General features: G+C 42.7%; 1 protein-coding gene across 1 annotated transcript in view; it reads left to right on the top strand.

Moving 5' to 3' along the window:
* Positions 1-19085, top strand: part of cog7 (component of oligomeric golgi complex 7) — a 35609-nt gene that overhangs the window by 15160 nt on the left and 1364 nt on the right. Inside the window, exons 8-17 of the mRNA XM_055651296.1 lie at positions 7066-7264; positions 8484-8611; positions 10860-11014; positions 11577-11693; positions 13717-13782; positions 14629-14815; positions 14930-15070; positions 16471-16554; positions 18343-18457; positions 18888-19031. Coding sequence (XP_055507271.1) covers positions 7066-7264; positions 8484-8611; positions 10860-11014; positions 11577-11693; positions 13717-13782; positions 14629-14815; positions 14930-15070; positions 16471-16554; positions 18343-18457; positions 18888-19031 — 1336 coding nt within the window. The remainder of the gene's footprint in view (positions 1-7065; positions 7265-8483; positions 8612-10859; positions 11015-11576; positions 11694-13716; positions 13783-14628; positions 14816-14929; positions 15071-16470; positions 16555-18342; positions 18458-18887; positions 19032-19085) is intronic.

Here is a 19085-nt window from a genome sequence, read left to right as displayed (position 1 = left end):
CATAAGGCCCACCAATCCTGAAGATCAGCTAGCCAGTACCCACTGCCATAGATTCATTGGAAGAAAGACTCTGATGGTGCATCTCTTGAATAAGACACTGTGTCTATCAGTCATATATAATGCATTTCGTTGTCTCTGTACTGTACACTGACAATGACAATTAAAATTGAATCTGAATCTGAATCTGATATATCGGAGGAAAGAATTGACTGTAATCAAGCAGCTGCTTATCCTGGTGATGAGTTAGCTATATCCCATCAAATCCTAGGGCTGCTGCAGCTTTTGTGGAGCCTGTGTTACTGTGTACTGAGTGGAGGGAATGTGAAGGACAGATTGTCATGTGGTGCGGGCTGCTGTATTTACTCTGAAGTGCTAAGTGTGATATTGCAAGGGCGAAATGGGTCTTGGATGCCTGCAGGTATTCCAATGTGCCCATTTTTATGTTCCCATAACAGTATAATGAACAACACCATGTCAATTTAGTTTCCAAGCTGATCCAGATAAGAAGTCCCATTAACCACCGGACTGCGTTAGTGGAATTTGTTAACAACGATCTGCGCGCAGTGCCTTGAAACAGCTTGATGTTTCACAGCACAGACTTCTGGGTCCCTTTGTTTCTGTCCTGTTCACAAAACCCCTAAAATGGTAGCTAAGTGGCTTCCCAACTTCCTTGGCACAAATGAGCCACAACCAGCCTGAGAGTCTGGATTCCCACGCTGCATTGACTGACCTCTAGTGAGGCCGAGATTGGAATCCTTCAATATGGTCTCGACTCTGGGCTGGAGGGCAAACAAAAATTGGCGAGGTTCCCACATTAATAATTGAAGTGCAGCTATGGCAGACCAGTGTAAGCTGTGTTAAGGGTGGCACAGCTGGTAGAGCTGTTGCCTCACAGCGCCAGAGACTCGGGTTCCATCCTGACCACAGGTGCTGTCTGCGTGGAGTTTGTATGTTCACCCTGTGACCACATGGATTTTCTGCAGAAGCTTTGATTTACTCCCTCGTCCCAAAATTTGTAGGTCCTGTACAACTGTAGGTCCTGTACATCTTTGCTCCTATACTCAACTCCTCTTGTTATGAAGGCCAACATGCCATTTGCTTTCTTCACTGCCTGCTGTACCTGCATGCTTACTTTCATTGACTGATGAACAAGGACCCCCAGATCCTGTTGTATATCCCCTTTTCCCAACTTGACACCATTTAGATAATCTGCCTCCCAGCACCGAGCCTTGCAGTACCCCACTTGTCACTGCCTGCCATTCTGCAAGGGACCCGTTAATCCCTATTATTTGTTTCCTGTCTGCCAACCAATTTTCTATCCATGTCAGCTCAATACCATGTGCCCTTATTTTGCCCACTAATCTCCTATGTAGGACCTTATCAAATGCTCGAGGGTGGGCATGTTCTTGTTGGGCCAAAGGGTCTGTTTCCATGTTGTATCTTTCAAACAATTAAACAAACCTGAATCTCACGCTCGTTATTGAAAGAGTATGAGATCAATTAAGGGAAAAGTATAGATCGACATTTAGTCCCAGACAGAGTAATCATGCCCGGTCCCTCTGTAAAACTTCCCTACATTCCCCAAATTGTCTCCCCAAATCCCTGCCAAAGGACTGCTGGTGTTTATCCTTCACATAGGAAAGGAAATATGAAAATAGATGTTCACTTGCCAACAGATATCAGGCACATTTCACACAATAAAATGCCCACTGTTTCAGGATTGATATTTGAGGGAGTGTGAATTGAATCCGGTATATATGTAACCCATATATATTCTCACCCGTAATCAACCATTTGAGTCATTTATTGCTTAAATTTCTACATGGTTTCCTCTTCAGTCACAAATTCTAGGAATATACTGTCAATGGCTTTAGTTTATATTCATGCATTCTGCAGTGCCTCAAGTTTGGTTTGCTGTGGATGTGGGATTGTTGCAAGGGGAGATAGGGGAATGGAGATTGTTGTGGAGAAAGCAAAGGGAAACGGTGAGCTGCTAACATGGGTGCTGTAGGTGGGAGAGAGGGATCTGATGTGCTTTTGATTTCTGATTTCATTTCTACACCCTGGGGTTTTTACATACTCTTCGATGGAAATATTTACCAGCTTCGCTTTCTTTCCCCCCCACCCCCCACATCACAAACATAAAAAAGTACTTACTTCTCTTGCCTTTTTTTAAATTGATTCCCAGAGGCTGTGCTCTCCAGTCCAGTACGACTTGTTATAACATATTAAATGTTCTGCCTTATCTCTGATCAGTTTCCAGGAATAACTTTGTGTTAGCAGATTAAACACCAAGATGTAGCATCTAAAAAAACAATAAATGTGAAATGTTATGTAAAATATCTCTGGATCTCGCATGCTGTGTTCCATAACTGCAGGCAACTTTTTTTAGGGCAGTCAGCCATATCAAAACTGTGGTGTTGTTTCCTTATTAAAAGGCATTGTAGCATTTTATAGTTCCTGTTCTTACACAGAGAAATGGGAAGAAAAATGGGGAAACCAGTTGTCAGTTGTGGCTCAATGATTGGCACTCTTGCTCGTGAAAGCTGCTGCAGAGACCTGAACACACAGTCCAGTTGAGTCATTGGGGCAGAACTCCCTGCTGTAGAGCATGTAAGTTAACATGCAGTTACAGCAGGCAGTGAAGAAAGCCAATAGCATGTGCGCCTTCATGGCAAGAGGTTTTGAGTTTAGGAGCAAGGAGGTCCTGCTGCAGTTGTACAGGGCCCTGGTGAGACCGCACCTGGAGTATTGTGTGCAATTTTGGTCTAATTTGAGGAAGGACATTGTTGCTATTGAGTGAGTGGGTAGGTTCACCAGGATAATTAATTTCCAGGATGGCGAGACTGACGTATGATGAAAGAATGGGTCGACTGGGCTTGTATTCGCTGGAATTTAGGGGACAGGGTAGATGCAGGAAAAATGTTCCCGATGTAGGGGGAGTCCAGAACTAAGGATCACAGTTTAAGAATAAGGGGTAGGTCATTTAGGACTGAGAGTTGTGAATCTGTGGAATTCTCTGTCACAGAAGGCAGTGGAGGCCAATTCACTGGATGTTTTCAAGAGAGAGTTAGATTTAGCTTATAAGGCTAAGGGAATCAAGGGATATGTGGAAAAAGGTGTAACGGGGTACTGATTTTGGAAGATCAGCCATGATCACATTGAATGGCGGTGCTGGCTCGAAGGGCCGAATGGCCTACTCATTACCTTATTTTCTATGTTTCTATGAGAGTGTTGCACTGTTTGCTCTCAGTAAAATAGTGCTAGTTTGGAGAAGAGCATACATTATCCCCAGTGTCCTTAGCAATATCTATCTTTCAAGGAACATCTACAAAAAACAGATGTTGCATAATTCTGTGAGAGAGTTGAGTGCCGTGTTTGCTGCTTAACAACACTTAACAACACTTCAAACATCCAATTGACTTTAGCTTTGCGATTAGCTGAATTACAGTTTGCGGGGTAAAATTAGCTGGATTACAGTTTGTTATCAGAAGAAAATAGAAAGATTTTAACCCATTAACAGGCAGAGCCACAAGTCAACAATGTTTTAAGGAAAGAACTTGGGGAGCTGGGTCAGGCAATGGGTAGCTTAGTGACATATATAAATGAGGTACAATGAGACTATAATTAGTTAATTGCTATACTGGATTGGTACTCAGAGGCCTATTGATGTGAAAATTTGTGTTAGTTTAGAGATACAGCATGGAATCAGGCTCTTTGGCCCACCGAGTCCACACTGACCATTGATCGCCTGTTCACACTAGTTCTATGTTATCCCACTTTTCCATCCACTCCCTACACACAAGGGGAAATTTATAGAATGTTCTACGTTGGGATGGCTGATCTTCCAAAACATAGAAAATAGGTGCAGGAGTAGGCCAATCGGCCCTTCGAGCCAGCACCGCCATTCTATATGATCATGGCTGATCATCCAACTCAGTATCCTGTACCTGCCTTCTCTCCATACCCCCTGATCCCTTTAACTACAAGGGCCACATCTAACTCCCTCTTAAATATAGCCAATGAACTGGCCTCAACTACCTTCTGTGGCAGGGAGTTTCAGAGATTCACCACTCTCTGTGAAAAATGTTTTTCTTATCTCGGTCCTAAAGGATTTCCCCATTATCCTTAAACTGTGACCCCTTGTCCTGGACTTCCCCAACATCGGGAACAATCTTCCTGCATCTAGCCTGTCCAACCCCTTACGAATTTTGTAAGTTTCTATAAGATCCCCCCTCAATCTTCTAAATTCTAGCGAGTACAAGCCATCATGCAACGGTGAAACAAGTGTCCTAAATTTTCTGAGACGCAACTTTCATCATTGTTCAACTTTTATCAAGAAGAAGTTCTACTTCACCCTCGTTAGGACTACGCAGTTGCAGTATGGGATCCGTACACAAATAGAAACATTTCTTCCATCGGACGTGTCCAAAGACAGATAGCTCGATTTGTTACAAATACCTATGAGAGAGAAGCGAGTGTTACCAAACTTTTGAATTCACTGGGGTGGAACCCTCTCCAAAGGGTCAGACTTAAAGCTCACCGTTTGACCTGTTTTTACAAAATGTTAAATGGTCAGCTCGACAGAGATACACCAAACCCAAACCTATTGGGAGCAGACAAGGGAATTTGAGATACCAGCTACCAAGACAGATGTATACAGCAAATCATTCTTCCCCTGCACAATTAAAGCATGGAATAGTCTTCACCCTATCATAGTTACTCAACCAGATGCAGCTAAATTTAAGGCAGCCCTTCTTCTCCAAGAATCCTTTTTTGTTTAGGCCCACCCTCCGGCATCTTCAGTTTAAATTCCATTTGGAATATTTTGGAGGACCAAGAACCAAGGACTATAGAGGCCAATTGACCTTCAAAACTGTACATCTTTGGGATGTGGGACGAAACTGGAGTACCCAGAGGAAACCTGCGTGGTCACAGGGAAACTATGCCCACTACACACAGACAGTACCCGAGGTCAGGATTAAACCCGGGTCTCTGGCAATGTGTGATAGCAGTTCTTCCAGCTGTGCCACCCTAAGGATAAAACGTTACCTTGACAGCCGTTGAACTTTTTGTTTAAATGTTAAGAGGATAAATTTAGAAAGATAATTTATCTGCAAGTGTGACTGAAAAACTTTTAGATCCTAACAAATCCCATCTGGTTTGCTAGTGCTCTGGAATGGAAACCTGGCATCCTAAATGGGTACAGGAGTAAAATACATAAGAACATAACAACAATAAGCAGGAGCGGGCTGTGTCAAGGTGATGTCTGATGATTTATATCAGTGACGGTTTTATGACGGTCCCTCTATCCCTTAGTTCTCTTAATAGCAATAACAGTGTTCTATTGGTCTCTGTTTTGAACAAATTTAGTGATCAAACCTATGCATCCCTCATGTCTTGTAAATTGCAAGCAACTCTATTTGGGTGAATGATCTAAACAAAGGGAAAATCAAAAAAAGATGCAGCATCCCTGGAGAAAATGGATAGGTGACGTTTTGGGTGAGGACTTCAGACTGAGTCTGATTGCAGAAATCAGCACAGCTTACAATCTATATATAACTAAAAGTCTCATCATGTATGTATGTATGTTCCTGAAATACAGCCAAAACGGTACATGATGGCACATCAATTTTTGCCGCGCCTTACTCACCATTCGCCTGCGGTGTGCAGTATCAAGTTTTGTTATATTTTACAAAGTAAATCGCTTTATAAACTTTAATTAACTTTATACTGTGAATGGGACAAGTTTCAACGAGGCAGTCGCGCCTGCGTAGTTGGTGGAAACATAGAAACTTAGATAATAGGTGCAGGAGTAGGCCATTCGGCCCTTCGACGGTTGCCGTGCCCGGCGGCGGCACGCCCAGAAGGAATGAAGAGACGGAATTTGAAATAACTGAACGTCTCGAGGATCTCTGTCGTCACTACGAAGACCCAACGGGTCCACGGGTCGTCTAGTGCTTTCTATTTTTGTGTTATCACCACACTGAGATGATGAGAGAATATCACTCATACTCACTTTCCTTTTGCAAGTCCTTTTATCATTTCCTGTGTGTTTAAGTCCAAATTGTTTCTTGTTGCTCAGACAATTTCTTATCCAGGTCAGTAAATTGGCTGTCCGTGTTCTCCAGAGATGCTGCCTTCCCTGCTGAGTTACTCCGGCACTTTGTCTTTTATATTTGTAAACCAGTGCCTGCAGTTCCTTTTGTCTACTCTCAGTTAATTGGCTTCAGTGCCTTGAACTTGCTTGATACTTTGTTGTGGGGAACTTTATCAAATGTTTGTGAAAGTCCATTTACATAGCATTAGCTGCCAATTACCTTAGTTGCTGTTTCATTTAGGATAATCAGAGATTTAGTCCCTTTCTCTTGGAGGGTCATATACAATAATATCTTCAAGCCCCTGGAGTGAGGCTTGAACACTCAACCTGCCGATTTGGAGGCTCAAAGTCTACCCGCTGAGCCATGATGTATGAACTGTAATTGGCAAAATACTTTGAGCACAGAAGCTGTTGGCATGGTATCCAAAACACACGAACTACCAAAAAAAAATACTTGGCCAAGCAAAAGGGTTGCTTTGAAGAGGAAGGTAGATAATTAGTTTAAGAAAGAACTGCATGTGAATGAGAAAGGAATAGAAGGATGCATTGCTCAACTGAGACAATGAGACCTCTTCAGTCATAAATCTAGCGCAGACTACTTGAGCTAAATTAATTTTCAATGTCACACTTATTATAAATAGTGTGTGCTATGATAATGATCCAAAATTGATTTGTTATTTAATATTATCACCACAAGGTGTCAGGATATGGGGAGAAGGCAGGAGAATGGGGTTAGGAGGGAGAGATAGAGCAGCCATGATTGAATGGCAGAGTAGACTGGATGGGCTGATGGCCTAATTCTACTCCTATTCCTTATGATTGTATTACAATTATCTGACTAAAGATTTAACACCCTGAATTATTTACATTTCTTTGTAATCATTGTTCTTGCAAAATTGGGTCTAACTCGGTTCTTTTTTGGATCCTGATTTTGTTACCAGTGCCTAAATATTTCTGTTGAGCAGGTCTTCAGGAACCCTTACGAGATTGTTACAGTGCTGCAGATTCAAACGCTGGGGGCCATCGTTCCATCAATCCCTGTCTGCCTCAGCACAGCGATAGAGAAGGCGAGCCAGGAGGACAAGCTACATGTGCTGCTGGATCTCCATGACAGCACCGTTCACTTTGCCAAGGGTCTGGAGGCAGCAATGTTACCACACCTGGGTATGTTGGCACAGTGGAAGGAAGAAATAGCAGAGATGATGGAGGATATTTATACAGGGTATAACACTAGTTAAGTTTGCACTTGGAGCTAAAAGACCACCAGAGACATGGGCTAGAAAAACCATTCTTATGGTATAAATCAGGATAAAGAAAGGAGAGCAGGAGCATTCACTCCCTTGAGTCTGATCAGCCATTCAGTGTAGCCAATAAACCAAGGCTTATTATCTAATTACAATTTGCTGCCCAGTTGCCTCATCCCTTGATTCCTATAGTACTGCAAATCTACCACCGACTCTTGAATGTACTCAACTAATGTCCATCAACTCCCTCTCAGGTTGAGGATTCCAAAGAGTTATTTGTTCTTCGAGTTGAGAAAATGTCACTCACCCCAATCACAAATAGTTGGTCTGTCATTCTGAGACGAAGCAGCTGGTTTCAAACATTCTAAATAATAGCTTCCATTTTGTTACAGTAAACTCCAAATTGGAAACCATGGGCTGGCGTGAGTGTAAAAGAGAAAGGAGGATTGTAGATACTGAATCTTCACGGTGACATTAGCCACCAGCTTTGCTGACTTCCAATGGTCCGCGTGGAGGCATGGTGGTGCAGCGGTGGATTTGCTGCCTTACAGCGCCAGAGACCTGGGTGTGTTCCTGACTACGGGTGCTGTCTTTGACCACGTGGGTTTTCCCTGGGTGCTCCAGTTTCCTCCCACGCTCCAAAGACGAATAGGTTTTGTAGGTTAATTTGGCTTCGGTAAAAATTGAGAATTGTCCCTAGTGTGTAGCATACTGCTAGTGTACGGGGATCCCTGGTTGGACTCGGTGGGCTGAAGGACCTGTTTCCGTGCTGTATCTCCAAAACTAAAATAAACAAAATTGTAGAGCATGGAAATTGACCTTTCAGTCCACTTAGTCCACAATAACCATTAAGCACCCTTCACACTGTACTGACACAAATCCAGTTTTATTCTCCCCACATTCCCATCAACATTTCCCAGATTCTGCCCTCACCTCCTGGGGTAATTTTACAGTGGCCAATTGACCAACCAACCTGCAAATTGAGATTTCCTTCCAATCTGGCTGACGAATTTAACACAATTTGGGTCTTGTTCACAAAGGTTATAGGCAAAACTAACATGACAAGGTATTGGCACGGATTCCAGGTTCTGGCAAATTGTTGCAAGTTTAAACTATGCTTAATTTTCATTGATTTGTAGGTGAAACCAACCTGGTGAAAGTTACAGAACTAGTTGCAGCTATCCATAGTCCTTATGTGCCATATCAGCTGCAGTATGGTGACCTCGAGGGCTCAAACCTGCTCATCCAGATCAGTGCAATCCCTCTGGTAAGATCTGTACTGCATTCTGCAGGCATTGGAGCGGGGGGGGGGGGGGGAGGGGGGGGGCGGGGGGATGATGTGTTACGAAAATGCGATGAGAATACGGATGTATGGATTTGCTTTGTAAAATATGGATTTTTAAGAAATCGGCTCGACTTTCTATTTCATTTTGTTGCTTAAAAAATGCAAGACTATAAAAAGTCATACTGCAACTCTAAAAATTAAAGCAGATGAAATCTATTAGCATTTTAAATTTCAAGATCGGGATGATTATTTTTGTTAGCTTTGATCTGCCTGTCCCGCTACAGGTTTAAACAGCGTTGTCAGTTTAGCTCCTGGGAATTTAAACGAACAGTACTATGGGTTCTAATTATAGTGCTACTAGCTGGAGCACTATTGCCTTTACACATAGCGCTATGGGTCACAGACAGACTGTTCGGGGAGGGAGAAGGAAGGGAGAAGCTGAGAGGGAGGGAGGGAATAAGAGAGGGAGGAAGAAAAAAAGGAAGGAGAGAGGGAGGGAAAGGGGGAGGGAGCGAAGGGGAGAGGAAGGAGGGAGAGAGAGCGAGGGAGGGAGAGGGTGGCTTCCAAAATGACTTCTACATCATCATCTGGTGCTAAAACCAGGTAGCAGCCATTCAAACAGAAGTATAAAAAAATATGGCAATTAATGCACTGTCAAGTAAGGTGTCAATTGGTAGCAAAGTTATGCATTCTTGTACTCTTACATGGGTATGACCACACATTTTTTTAAAAATCATCAAAATGGGACCACGTAAAAATACTGATTTCCTCAGCAAAATACTGATTTTCAGGTACTAGAATACTGAAATGCTCTGACAAAACTTGGCAGCTGTTATAGGCAAAGGAATGGTGCACAAGGGGAAAGGGTGCATGATCAAAATTGGCCAAGAAATAAAGAAAGGAGAAGGAGTATTGGTATGCTGAACAACCTCAGCCTTTGAGCTATTTTTTCATTCATTGTAAATTTTATCTAGAATCTACGGGGAATAACATCCATTTTATTTAGTTGGTAATGATATACTGGAAAAGATTGGACGTATCCACTATGTGCTCTTTTCAGCAATGCCAGTCTTTCTGACTGAATGCGTAATTATAATATTTTTTTCCTCATTTATTATATTGTTTACAGTGTACTATGTTTACATATTCTGTTCTGCTGCAGCAAGTAATAATTTCATTGTTCTATATGGGACACATGACAATAAAACACTATTAATTCTTGACTCTTCTCCCCTATGGCTGGTCTGCAGGACAGAAGGTACAAAAGCTTGAAAGTATGTACCACCAGATGCAAGAATAGCTTCTTACCCTCTGTTGCAGACTCTTGAACGGAAGATTCCAATCTTCCAATCTACCTTGTTATGGTCCTTGAATTTTATTTTTAGCTGTAAACTATATTCTGCATTTGATTTATAATTTTCTTTTTCATTTCCTGATGTGTATGGTATGATTTACCTCGAGGACATGCAAAACAAGGTTTTTCTCAGTAGATATGACAATGATAAACCAATACAAATTGTTGTATAGGCTGTGTGTCTGTGATCCTGAGAGTATTTCATTTTTCTTATGTTACAATGAAAGCCTCGGGGTTACATTGACCAAGCGTTAACATTAGGGCACGGCACTGTGTCTGTGCGGAGCAGATTAGGAACAGCATGGACCTTTCATCTTGATGGAGTGCTTGGCGGAAAGGCAGGTTGGGTGAGCTTTTTGCAATTTGAGAGGAAAGGAATGATCAGAATAGTAGGGTTTGCGATGATATAGGACAGAACCGGTTTGCGTCCCTTTGCACAACACAACTGCTGGTTTGAAAAACACTCCTTCATTAGAACGTGTTCTTATCCTTTACACTAGACTTTACTTTAGACTTTAGAGATACAGCGTGGAAAAAGGTCCTTCGAGTCCTTGCCAGCCAGCGATCACACCATACAGTAATGCTGTCGTACACACTAGATACAATTTACAAGTTACAAAAGCCAATCAACCTTCAAACCTTTTTGTATTGGGAGTGTGGGAGAAAACCGGAGCACCTGGAGAAAACCCACACAATCACAAGGAGAACGTACAAACTCGGTACAGACTGCACGTGGTCAGGATCGACCCCGGGTCTCTGGCATTGTAAGGAAACAACTCTACCGGAGCGCCACTGTGCCACCCTCCAATGTGGTAACAAGCTTGTGAGTGTATCTTGCTTTGCTAATGACTCCCTTTTGTGTGCCTTTTTCTTTAGGAGCGTGGAGAGCTGATTGACTCTGTACAGGAGCTCAGTCAGTCGGTAAATAAAGTCTTCAGCCTGGCTGGGAGCGGTGTGGATAGATGTGTGAAATTGACTGATGGGCTTGCATTTTGTGGCTTGCTTAAAGCTCTCAAGGGTCTCTTCTCAAAGTGAGTTCCCTTCTGTTTTCTTAAGAACACACACTGTTTTGTTGACCGATGACCACTGGTGACTCTGCTGTCCAGTGACCATATATTACCGTGTCGTATGGTGACCATGCATTGCTCTCTCATCCACAGTTCTGTTGGATGCATTATGATACGGTCGCCGGTTGCTTTTTAAATATTGCTCTTCTGCTGTGGATGCTGCATTATTCACTCCAGCAGGCATTTTTATTCCTTGTGGTAGTCTTTCCAGGACAGAATACAGACTGGATATCCAAGGGATTATAGCTGCATCTTGCACCAGTGCTGATCTCTGATTTTTACCCATCATGTTTCCATTCGGATGGAGTAAGCACTTGGATCATCACTGCACTCATCCCCACATAATACCATTAACTATGAAGTTCCATCTGGTGATGTAGTCATATGGGACAAAATGTATGCTGACTATCTGAATTAGCCATATGTAGTATGGTGAGGAGGTTATAATGCAGGATCCCCCGTGTTAAGTGATTGGAGTACAACTGTTTTGTGGTCTGCTCTTGGCTGATGCTTCACTCTGCTCTAGGTATGTTGCCGACTTCGCCAGCGCTCTGCAGTCCATCCGCAAGAAATGCAAACTGGAGGAAATTTCCAATGGATCCTTATTCCAGGAAGACTGGACTGCCTTCCAAAACTCGATCAGGTGATGGCCCAGTGAGCCAAAGAGAACTGGAGTTACACTTGCAATCTCACCTCACTCCATTACTGCATTTCCAGCTCCTTGCTGGCAATGCAGCTTTATTCATATTCCTGACTGGGAGACTACAGTATGTGCCATCGTGCGACTAACTCTCCTCTCATCAGATTGGCAATGTAATTCATTTGTACCTGAAAGTGAGCCTTCATTATAATATTCCTTTCTTCACCTTCCCCAGCCCCATTCGTGCCTCACAGCTTGGATCAAATTTTATATCAACATTTTATTCTGTGGAAGAGTAGCAGAGTCAAGGTTTTGTGTCAGGGACCCTTCTCGAGAACTGGATACAAATGTGGGGACAAGGGGATGTTTAAGCAACGTGTCAGGGGGAGGGATAGAGAAAACAGAGGAAATGTTTAATAAGGTGCAGACGAAAACTATCAATCGAAGAAGGGTCTCGACCTCAAACGTCACCCATTCCTTCTCTCCAGAGATGTTGCCTGTCCCGCTGAGTTACTCCAGCATTTTGTGTTTATCTTTGGTTTAAACCAGCATCTGCAGTTCGTTCCTACACACGAGCAATGTGATGTTGCCTTTAAAATGTGGCAGTTTCCAGCATCGATGTTAATTCAACATCGGCAATGTTTTGCTACCTGCTGAATGCTTCTAGATTTTCTTTGTTTCAGATTTCTAGCATTCATAGTTGTTTTTGGTCCATTTTCCTCTGGTCACTCTTTTTTACTCCTTCGAACTAAAAATGAATCGGATCATTCAGTATCATAGTTGTTCCTGAGTTGTATTTTTGTCTTTATGTCCAAGAGTCAATGGTTCAATGGTACTTTATTGTCATATGTACCTAGGTACAGTGAAATTCTCTTTTTGCATATAGTTCAGTAACATTCTTATGATACGTAGGTGCAATCATACTCGAGTACAAGTGTATAAGAATCGTAGATTACACTGAGTCAGTACACAAGAGTCGCCATGTTTCTGTTGCCAACATGTACTCTTCAAGTTCAAAGCTGTTAAAAATGTCAGTCTTAACTTGGCCATAAAGGTTCTTTGCCCTGGCGGCAGTGGCACTGGGTTACAGTTGCTGGGCCTGGCCTGGCCGGTTCAGATATTATTATCAATTCCCTCCACCGCTGAGTTGCGGTTGCAGGCCACGTCCAATCCGTGTGTGTGGCCGCTCTGAACGGTGCCTCATCTAATTGATCCGAGGCCTCACAACGGCCCTCTCCACCAAAGCAACGATCCGGGTACATCGACTCCCAAATGCGCCATCCCTTGCCTCATGCTGCAATCCTTCAGCCTTCGTGCCCCAGAGCACCTCCCACGGCCAGCCCACTCACCGACAGCAATCCTTTCCTCCGTCCGCCACCAGTGCCATTTTGAAGTGATTATTTCCTGAATCAAGTAAGGTACACAGATCATCCTGTTCTTGCTGAACTAGGCTGGCTCCCATGTCTTAATTTTAACATCCACATCCTCAGGGATTTTTCTCTCCCCATCTCTAATTTTGTCTTGCCCGTACCTTTGCTATATCTTGATTCCTCTCTTTCTATTTTTTTGCACATGCATCGATTTAATAACTCCACATTAATGGCCATGCCATCAACCACGAAGATCTATATTCTGGATTTCCCCTCCTGGACTGCACTGCTGTGCCACTCCATTTCTTGAATCTATAAATTCTTGTTCCATATTCTTCCTCATATAACAAACAGCCAGTCTGACATCAAAGATTAAGAAAATATATATTTCTTGATAAAAATATACCCCAAGCACACACATTCCATGTTTTTGATGCAATGGGGTATGATCAGTCTTTGCAGTTCACCGCGGACTGGCCCTTGTAGAGGGGGAGAGATCTGCTACAATTACTAGTATTGATATTTGTCCCAAATATATTGGAAGCTCTTTCTAATCTCACAGCAAGCTACATGTATAATTGGTGTGAACACTTCCTATGAATGCTATCTGATATTTTAGTTTCTTTTTTTCTATTTGCATCATTTTTAATTTTTAGAATTATAGCAACCTGCGGCGAACTATTGCGACAGTTTGGAGACTTTGAACAACAGCTGTCGAACAGGTCAGTTGTGAGCAGTACATGTGTATTTCCATTTTGGCAACCAAGGGTCCGTTACCACAATGACTCTAGTTACGGGTTAAACCAGCATTTGCAGTTTCTTCCCACACTATCCTATCCATGTACCGGTCTAAATGATTCTTAAACGTTGCAACCTACCTCAGCTACCTTTTTCGGCATATTGTTTCATACACCCACCACCCTTTGTGTAAACAAAAAAGTTACCCCTCAGGTTCCTATGAAATCTTTTCCCCCCTCACCTTAAACCTATGTCCTCTGGTTCTCGATTTCCCTACTCTGGGCAAGTGACTCTGTGAGTTTACCCGATCTATTCCTAAGAGTGTGTTTACCCGATCCATTCCTATTGTTAAATTAAAATCTGTGAATTTTTCGAAAGAAGATTGTTTAATAAAACATGTAAGATAAATGGAATTAATATTTGAAGTTAATGTAGACATAAACAGGCAGAAATCTTCCAATGCCCAGTGGTTATTTCATCGTTCTTTATATGGAGGTTGTGAAATGGGCCATAGATATTATTCCCAACATCATTGATGACTTGCAGGAACTGCAAGATGCTGGAAAATCGAAGGTAGACAAAAATGCTGGAGAAACTCAGCGGGTGAGACAGCATCTATGGAGCGAAGGAAATAGGCAACGTTTCGGGTCAAAACCCTTCATCAGTCTGAAGAAGGGTTTCGACCCGAAATGTTGCCTATTTTCTTTGCTCCATAGATGCTGCCTCACCCTCTGAGTTTCTCCATCATTTTTGTCTACCATCATTGCTGACTTGGCAGATTTAAGCTAGGTTGTGAGCCATTTTCTAATCCTCTGAAATCTCTGTTGCAGAATCCTCTCCACTGCAGGGAAATATTTATCGGAATCGTACAGTCCACGTAGTTTGACCGGTATACAAGAAACGAGCTGCTCTGACAAAAAATCCTCTGCTAAGAATCCCTGGCAAGAATATCATTACTTGCTGAAGGGAAATCCGAGTGAATATGGCAGTCTATTGGAAATGCTCTACACATTGAAGGTAAGGCTAAAGAGAAGAACAGAAGAGAATGCAATCGAAGGCAGATCAATTGGCTTTAAGAAGGTTAAATGTGCACTTCCTGTGGTCATGCCAAGTTTCTCCCCTACTTTGCAGGAAAAAGGAACAGGAAACTTTAACCTGCTGTCGGAGCCACGAACAGCTCTGGCCCGGCTCAACCAACAGGCACATCAGCTGGCTTTTGACTCTGTGTTCCTCCGCATCAAGCAGCAGCTCGCACAGATCCCTAGGATGGAGGTGAGATGGGAGCGGAGTATTGTTCAGCCCATTGATGCTGCTGATCTCTCACTCCTCAATTGGGTGAGGTGATTGGGATCTATGACTGAGGAGTGTTAGTAATCATAGTTTGCCCTGTTGCGGTCTAACTTCCTAAATTAGAAAACTCAGAGATGTTCAGCAGATACAACAGAGGAGGATGACTGAATTTTGGAGCCTTCCCTCACAGTGGGAAACTTTGATACCGCTGTGTGGGGATGTCTGTGTTAAAGATTATCGTGTTCTGTGCTCTATTATGGCTGTATGGCGACTACAAATTTCACTGTACCAATTGGTACGTGACAAATAAATGGATCTTGTATCTTATCTTGTAGATGTGGCAGAGTTTATGGGGGAAGAAATGAAGGCAATAATTCAAGCTGATTTCTGGTGAAACTCTGATGTCATATTCATTTGCCCTTCATGTCTATTTCCTTCCCTTGGACTTACTTTAGTTTAGAGATACAGCATGAAAACCACCAATCACCCGTACACTAACACTATTCTATACACTAGGGAATAATTTTCAGAATCCAATTAACCTACAAACCTATACGTCCTGGGAGGAAACTGGAGAACCCAGAGAAAGCCCACGCGTTCACAGGGAGAACAGAACGTACAAACTTCATACAGACCACCCATAGTCAAGAACAAACCCGGGTCCGATGCTGTAAGGCAGCAACTCTACTGTTGTGCCACTGTGCCACCCCATATTTATTGATAGATATAAACCTAAAATTCACTTGAAAAAGCATTTTATTTTGGAATTGGGGAACTGAATTCTTTCCCCAAGAGTGAAGTATTACAATGACACTTCCAGATCATTTCATAAAACCTTAGAAATTCAGTTGTGCACTTCTGATTATAGTGGTACATGGGATGGTTTCATTCCACATGCTGTACTGCTTTTGGAGCAATAGAACATGGTCAGTGACGTTCTGGCACTAGGTACTCTCAGGGCAATCCAGACTGTGATGTCACCCATCTTAAATCAGCTTCTGAGAAGCACTGGGGGGCTCATTTTCAGTTCAGCTCTGGAAGTAATGATGTTTTCGGAGGAAGCCTCGTCACCAAAATAGTTCAGGCCAACAAGTCACCCATCTGAAGGAAACATGATCCATTGGGTCTGTTAAGATTCATGGCGTCACATGAAGGAGAAGAACATTTCAAATACCTGTTTATCTCTAAGGTTTAGGTATTGTTGATTAACACGTAATTGAATGGCAAACTCATCAGAATTGCATTGGGAGAGGCAGAAATCCCCCATGTAATTTGTTCCTGCTGGCTTGAATGGTTTGGTTGGGGGGCTACGATTCCATTGCATCATGTTTAGTTGCTCTGTCTCTCACACTAATCCTAATTATTATTCATCTTCTGTAAAGACCTGGAATACGGGAACAATGGGAGAGACGCTGACTGAAGATCTTCCAACGTTCAGCCTTGCTCCCCTTGAATACATCAGCAATGTAAGGATCTCATTTTCTCAAACAATGTTTTTTTTCCTCATCTTTTCTGTCCAGTTTCTGCCTTCAATCGGACTGGAGTCTTTGCAACAAAAAGAAAGTGCTGGGCCAGCATTTATTATTTATTCTTAGCTGTAGTGTTAAAAGATAATTGTGAGTCACTTCCATGAACTCCCATCAGAATTATGACTCTGACAATGTTGTGAGGTGGGGATTTCTTGTATTTTGACCCAATGAAGGAACCGTATATACTTACACGTCAGTTTGGAGGTATCTTGCAGGTAGGGGTGAATCTGATATGATTAGTGTCTTAGGTTTGAGAAATACTGAGAATGTGTCATTGTTTGCACCAGTTTGTTGAGGTTGACAAGATGGCCTTTTTTCGTGTCCATCATCTGTGTTTGAAATGTTCGGCCAGGCTCTTGCACAGTGGACAGCTTTCTCGTTTGCCACCGCTAGATCTTCCAGGCAGCATTGTTCACCAAGACGTGGGCATCTTAGTGGGTGTGGCAATGGATTGTACAGATGATTCACATTCTGTGTCTGCCGCATCTGCAACGCCCCATTTGCTCATATTGGTCTTGCATTGGTCCATCCCTGTACAACGCCTATTGAGGGACTTCCAGGTTTTCCAGTCACACCTGTGACCAGGTGGTAGCTGTGCCTTGGTTGGGATTGGCATCTTTGAGCGGTGGTGGTTTTCACTGCGTTTCTTTTCCCACAAGGCTAGTCTGGTTGTTTGCGGAGACTGTGACAGTGGCAGAGGGAGATGGGAAGTGTACATGAGAATGCTGGATGTTAACATCTAAAACTAGGGAATTGTTTTGGGGAAATTGGAGCTCTGATGAAAATAGGTCAAATAGAATGCAGACGCTGGTTCATAGATGCTGGAAGAACTCAGCAGATCAGACAGCATCTCTGGAGGTTCTTGGTTCTTGGTTTCTTGGTCCTCCAAAATATTCCAAATGGAATTTAAACTGGAGGTGGTGAAGGGAGGGCTTAAGCCAGAAAGGGTTATTGGGAAGAAAGAGCTCCTTTAAATTTAGTTGCATCTGGTTGGGCAACTATAGTTGGGTGGAGATTATGCCCTGCTTTAATTGTGTGGAGGAAGAACGAATTGCTGTATACATCTGTCTTTGTAGCTGGGATCACAAATTGGATCGAATGCCCTCGTCTGCTCCTAATTGGTTTGGGTTTGGTGTTTTGGATCAGGAGCCATAAGTTAAGGTAGAAATAGATAGATTCTTGATTGGTACGGGTTATGGGGAGAAGGCGTATGAATGGGGTTAGGAGAGATAGATCAGCTGTGATTGAATGGCTGAGTGGTCTTGATGGGCCAAATGGTCTAATTCTACCCCAAATCCTTATGACTGTATAATTTCTTACCTGAAATGGTGACCTACCTCTTTCAAAACCTTATTAGCCCATTGTGCTTTATCATGAATCCGTACTAGGTTTACAAATAAACTGGAGGTTACCCTGCTAAAGCAGATGTCTAATGCTGCGCCATCAGGGGTCAGCTGCAACTCGATATCAGTAGTACGATTGTCTCTGTCAGAGGTTGTAGCATCAGGTCAAACACCATTAGACTTGAGAACAAAAACCTCATGTGATAACTTGGTAAACTAGTAGGGAGGTGTTGCCTTGTGGTCACATCTTTTGGGTGCGACATAATTGATCATATAGGTGTAAAATATTGATCCCCCAATTTTTTTCACAAGAAGGTTACCAATCTTTGGTTTAATCAAGCCTTTGGTTTGAGTGTTTGATAGTGCGTTCTTTTGTTCCCAGATTGGGCAGTATATCATGTCCCTACCTCTGCACCTGGAGCCCTTTGTAACACAGGAGGATCCGGCACTTGAGCTGGCACTGCATTCTGGAAAGCTTCCATACCCTCCAGAGCAAGGTAAGGAGGTAAAGCGTTAAGGTGAAAAGTCAGTAAGATAAGCCCAGATCTGCCATGATCACTTTGAATGGTGGAGCAAGTTTGAGAGCACTTACTGGCCCTGTTCTTACTGCAACTGCACAAGAAACATGGTCTTGTTTGATTCAGAGATTTCAGCAGGTTAGCTAAACAAATCAAAGTAATTTGTTCATTATCCACTTTGGGTAAGGGACTGGTAAGTATTTGTTTGGGGAGAGGTATGCGAGGCTGCCAGTAATTTGGGATTCAGGCCAATTTACAATAAATGTAGACAGTAGCCTAAAATTTACATGTGTTTTACAATTTACATTGACTGATGACATTTGAGTTTAGTTTATTATCACATTTACCGTGGTGCAGTGAAAAGACATTTGTCTGTCTGCTCAGTTTATGTGCTTCAAATCCCTCCTAGGAGACGAGGTACCAGAACTGGACAACATGGCTGACTACTGGCTGGGCTCCATCGCCAGGGCAACAATGCATACTTACTGTGAATCCATTCTGCAGATCTCAGAGCTTACTGCACATGCAACCAAGCAACTTATCACAGATATTGGTGAGTGTAATGCAAACAATGCAAAGTATTTGTGCTTTAGTCATTACTTCATTA

Source organism: Leucoraja erinacea, chromosome 20 (assembly GCF_028641065.1).
Source record: "Leucoraja erinacea ecotype New England chromosome 20, Leri_hhj_1, whole genome shotgun sequence".
Lineage (NCBI taxonomy): Eukaryota > Metazoa > Chordata > Chondrichthyes > Rajiformes > Rajidae > Leucoraja > Leucoraja erinaceus.
This window is presented reverse-complemented; position numbering and strand designations above follow the sequence as displayed.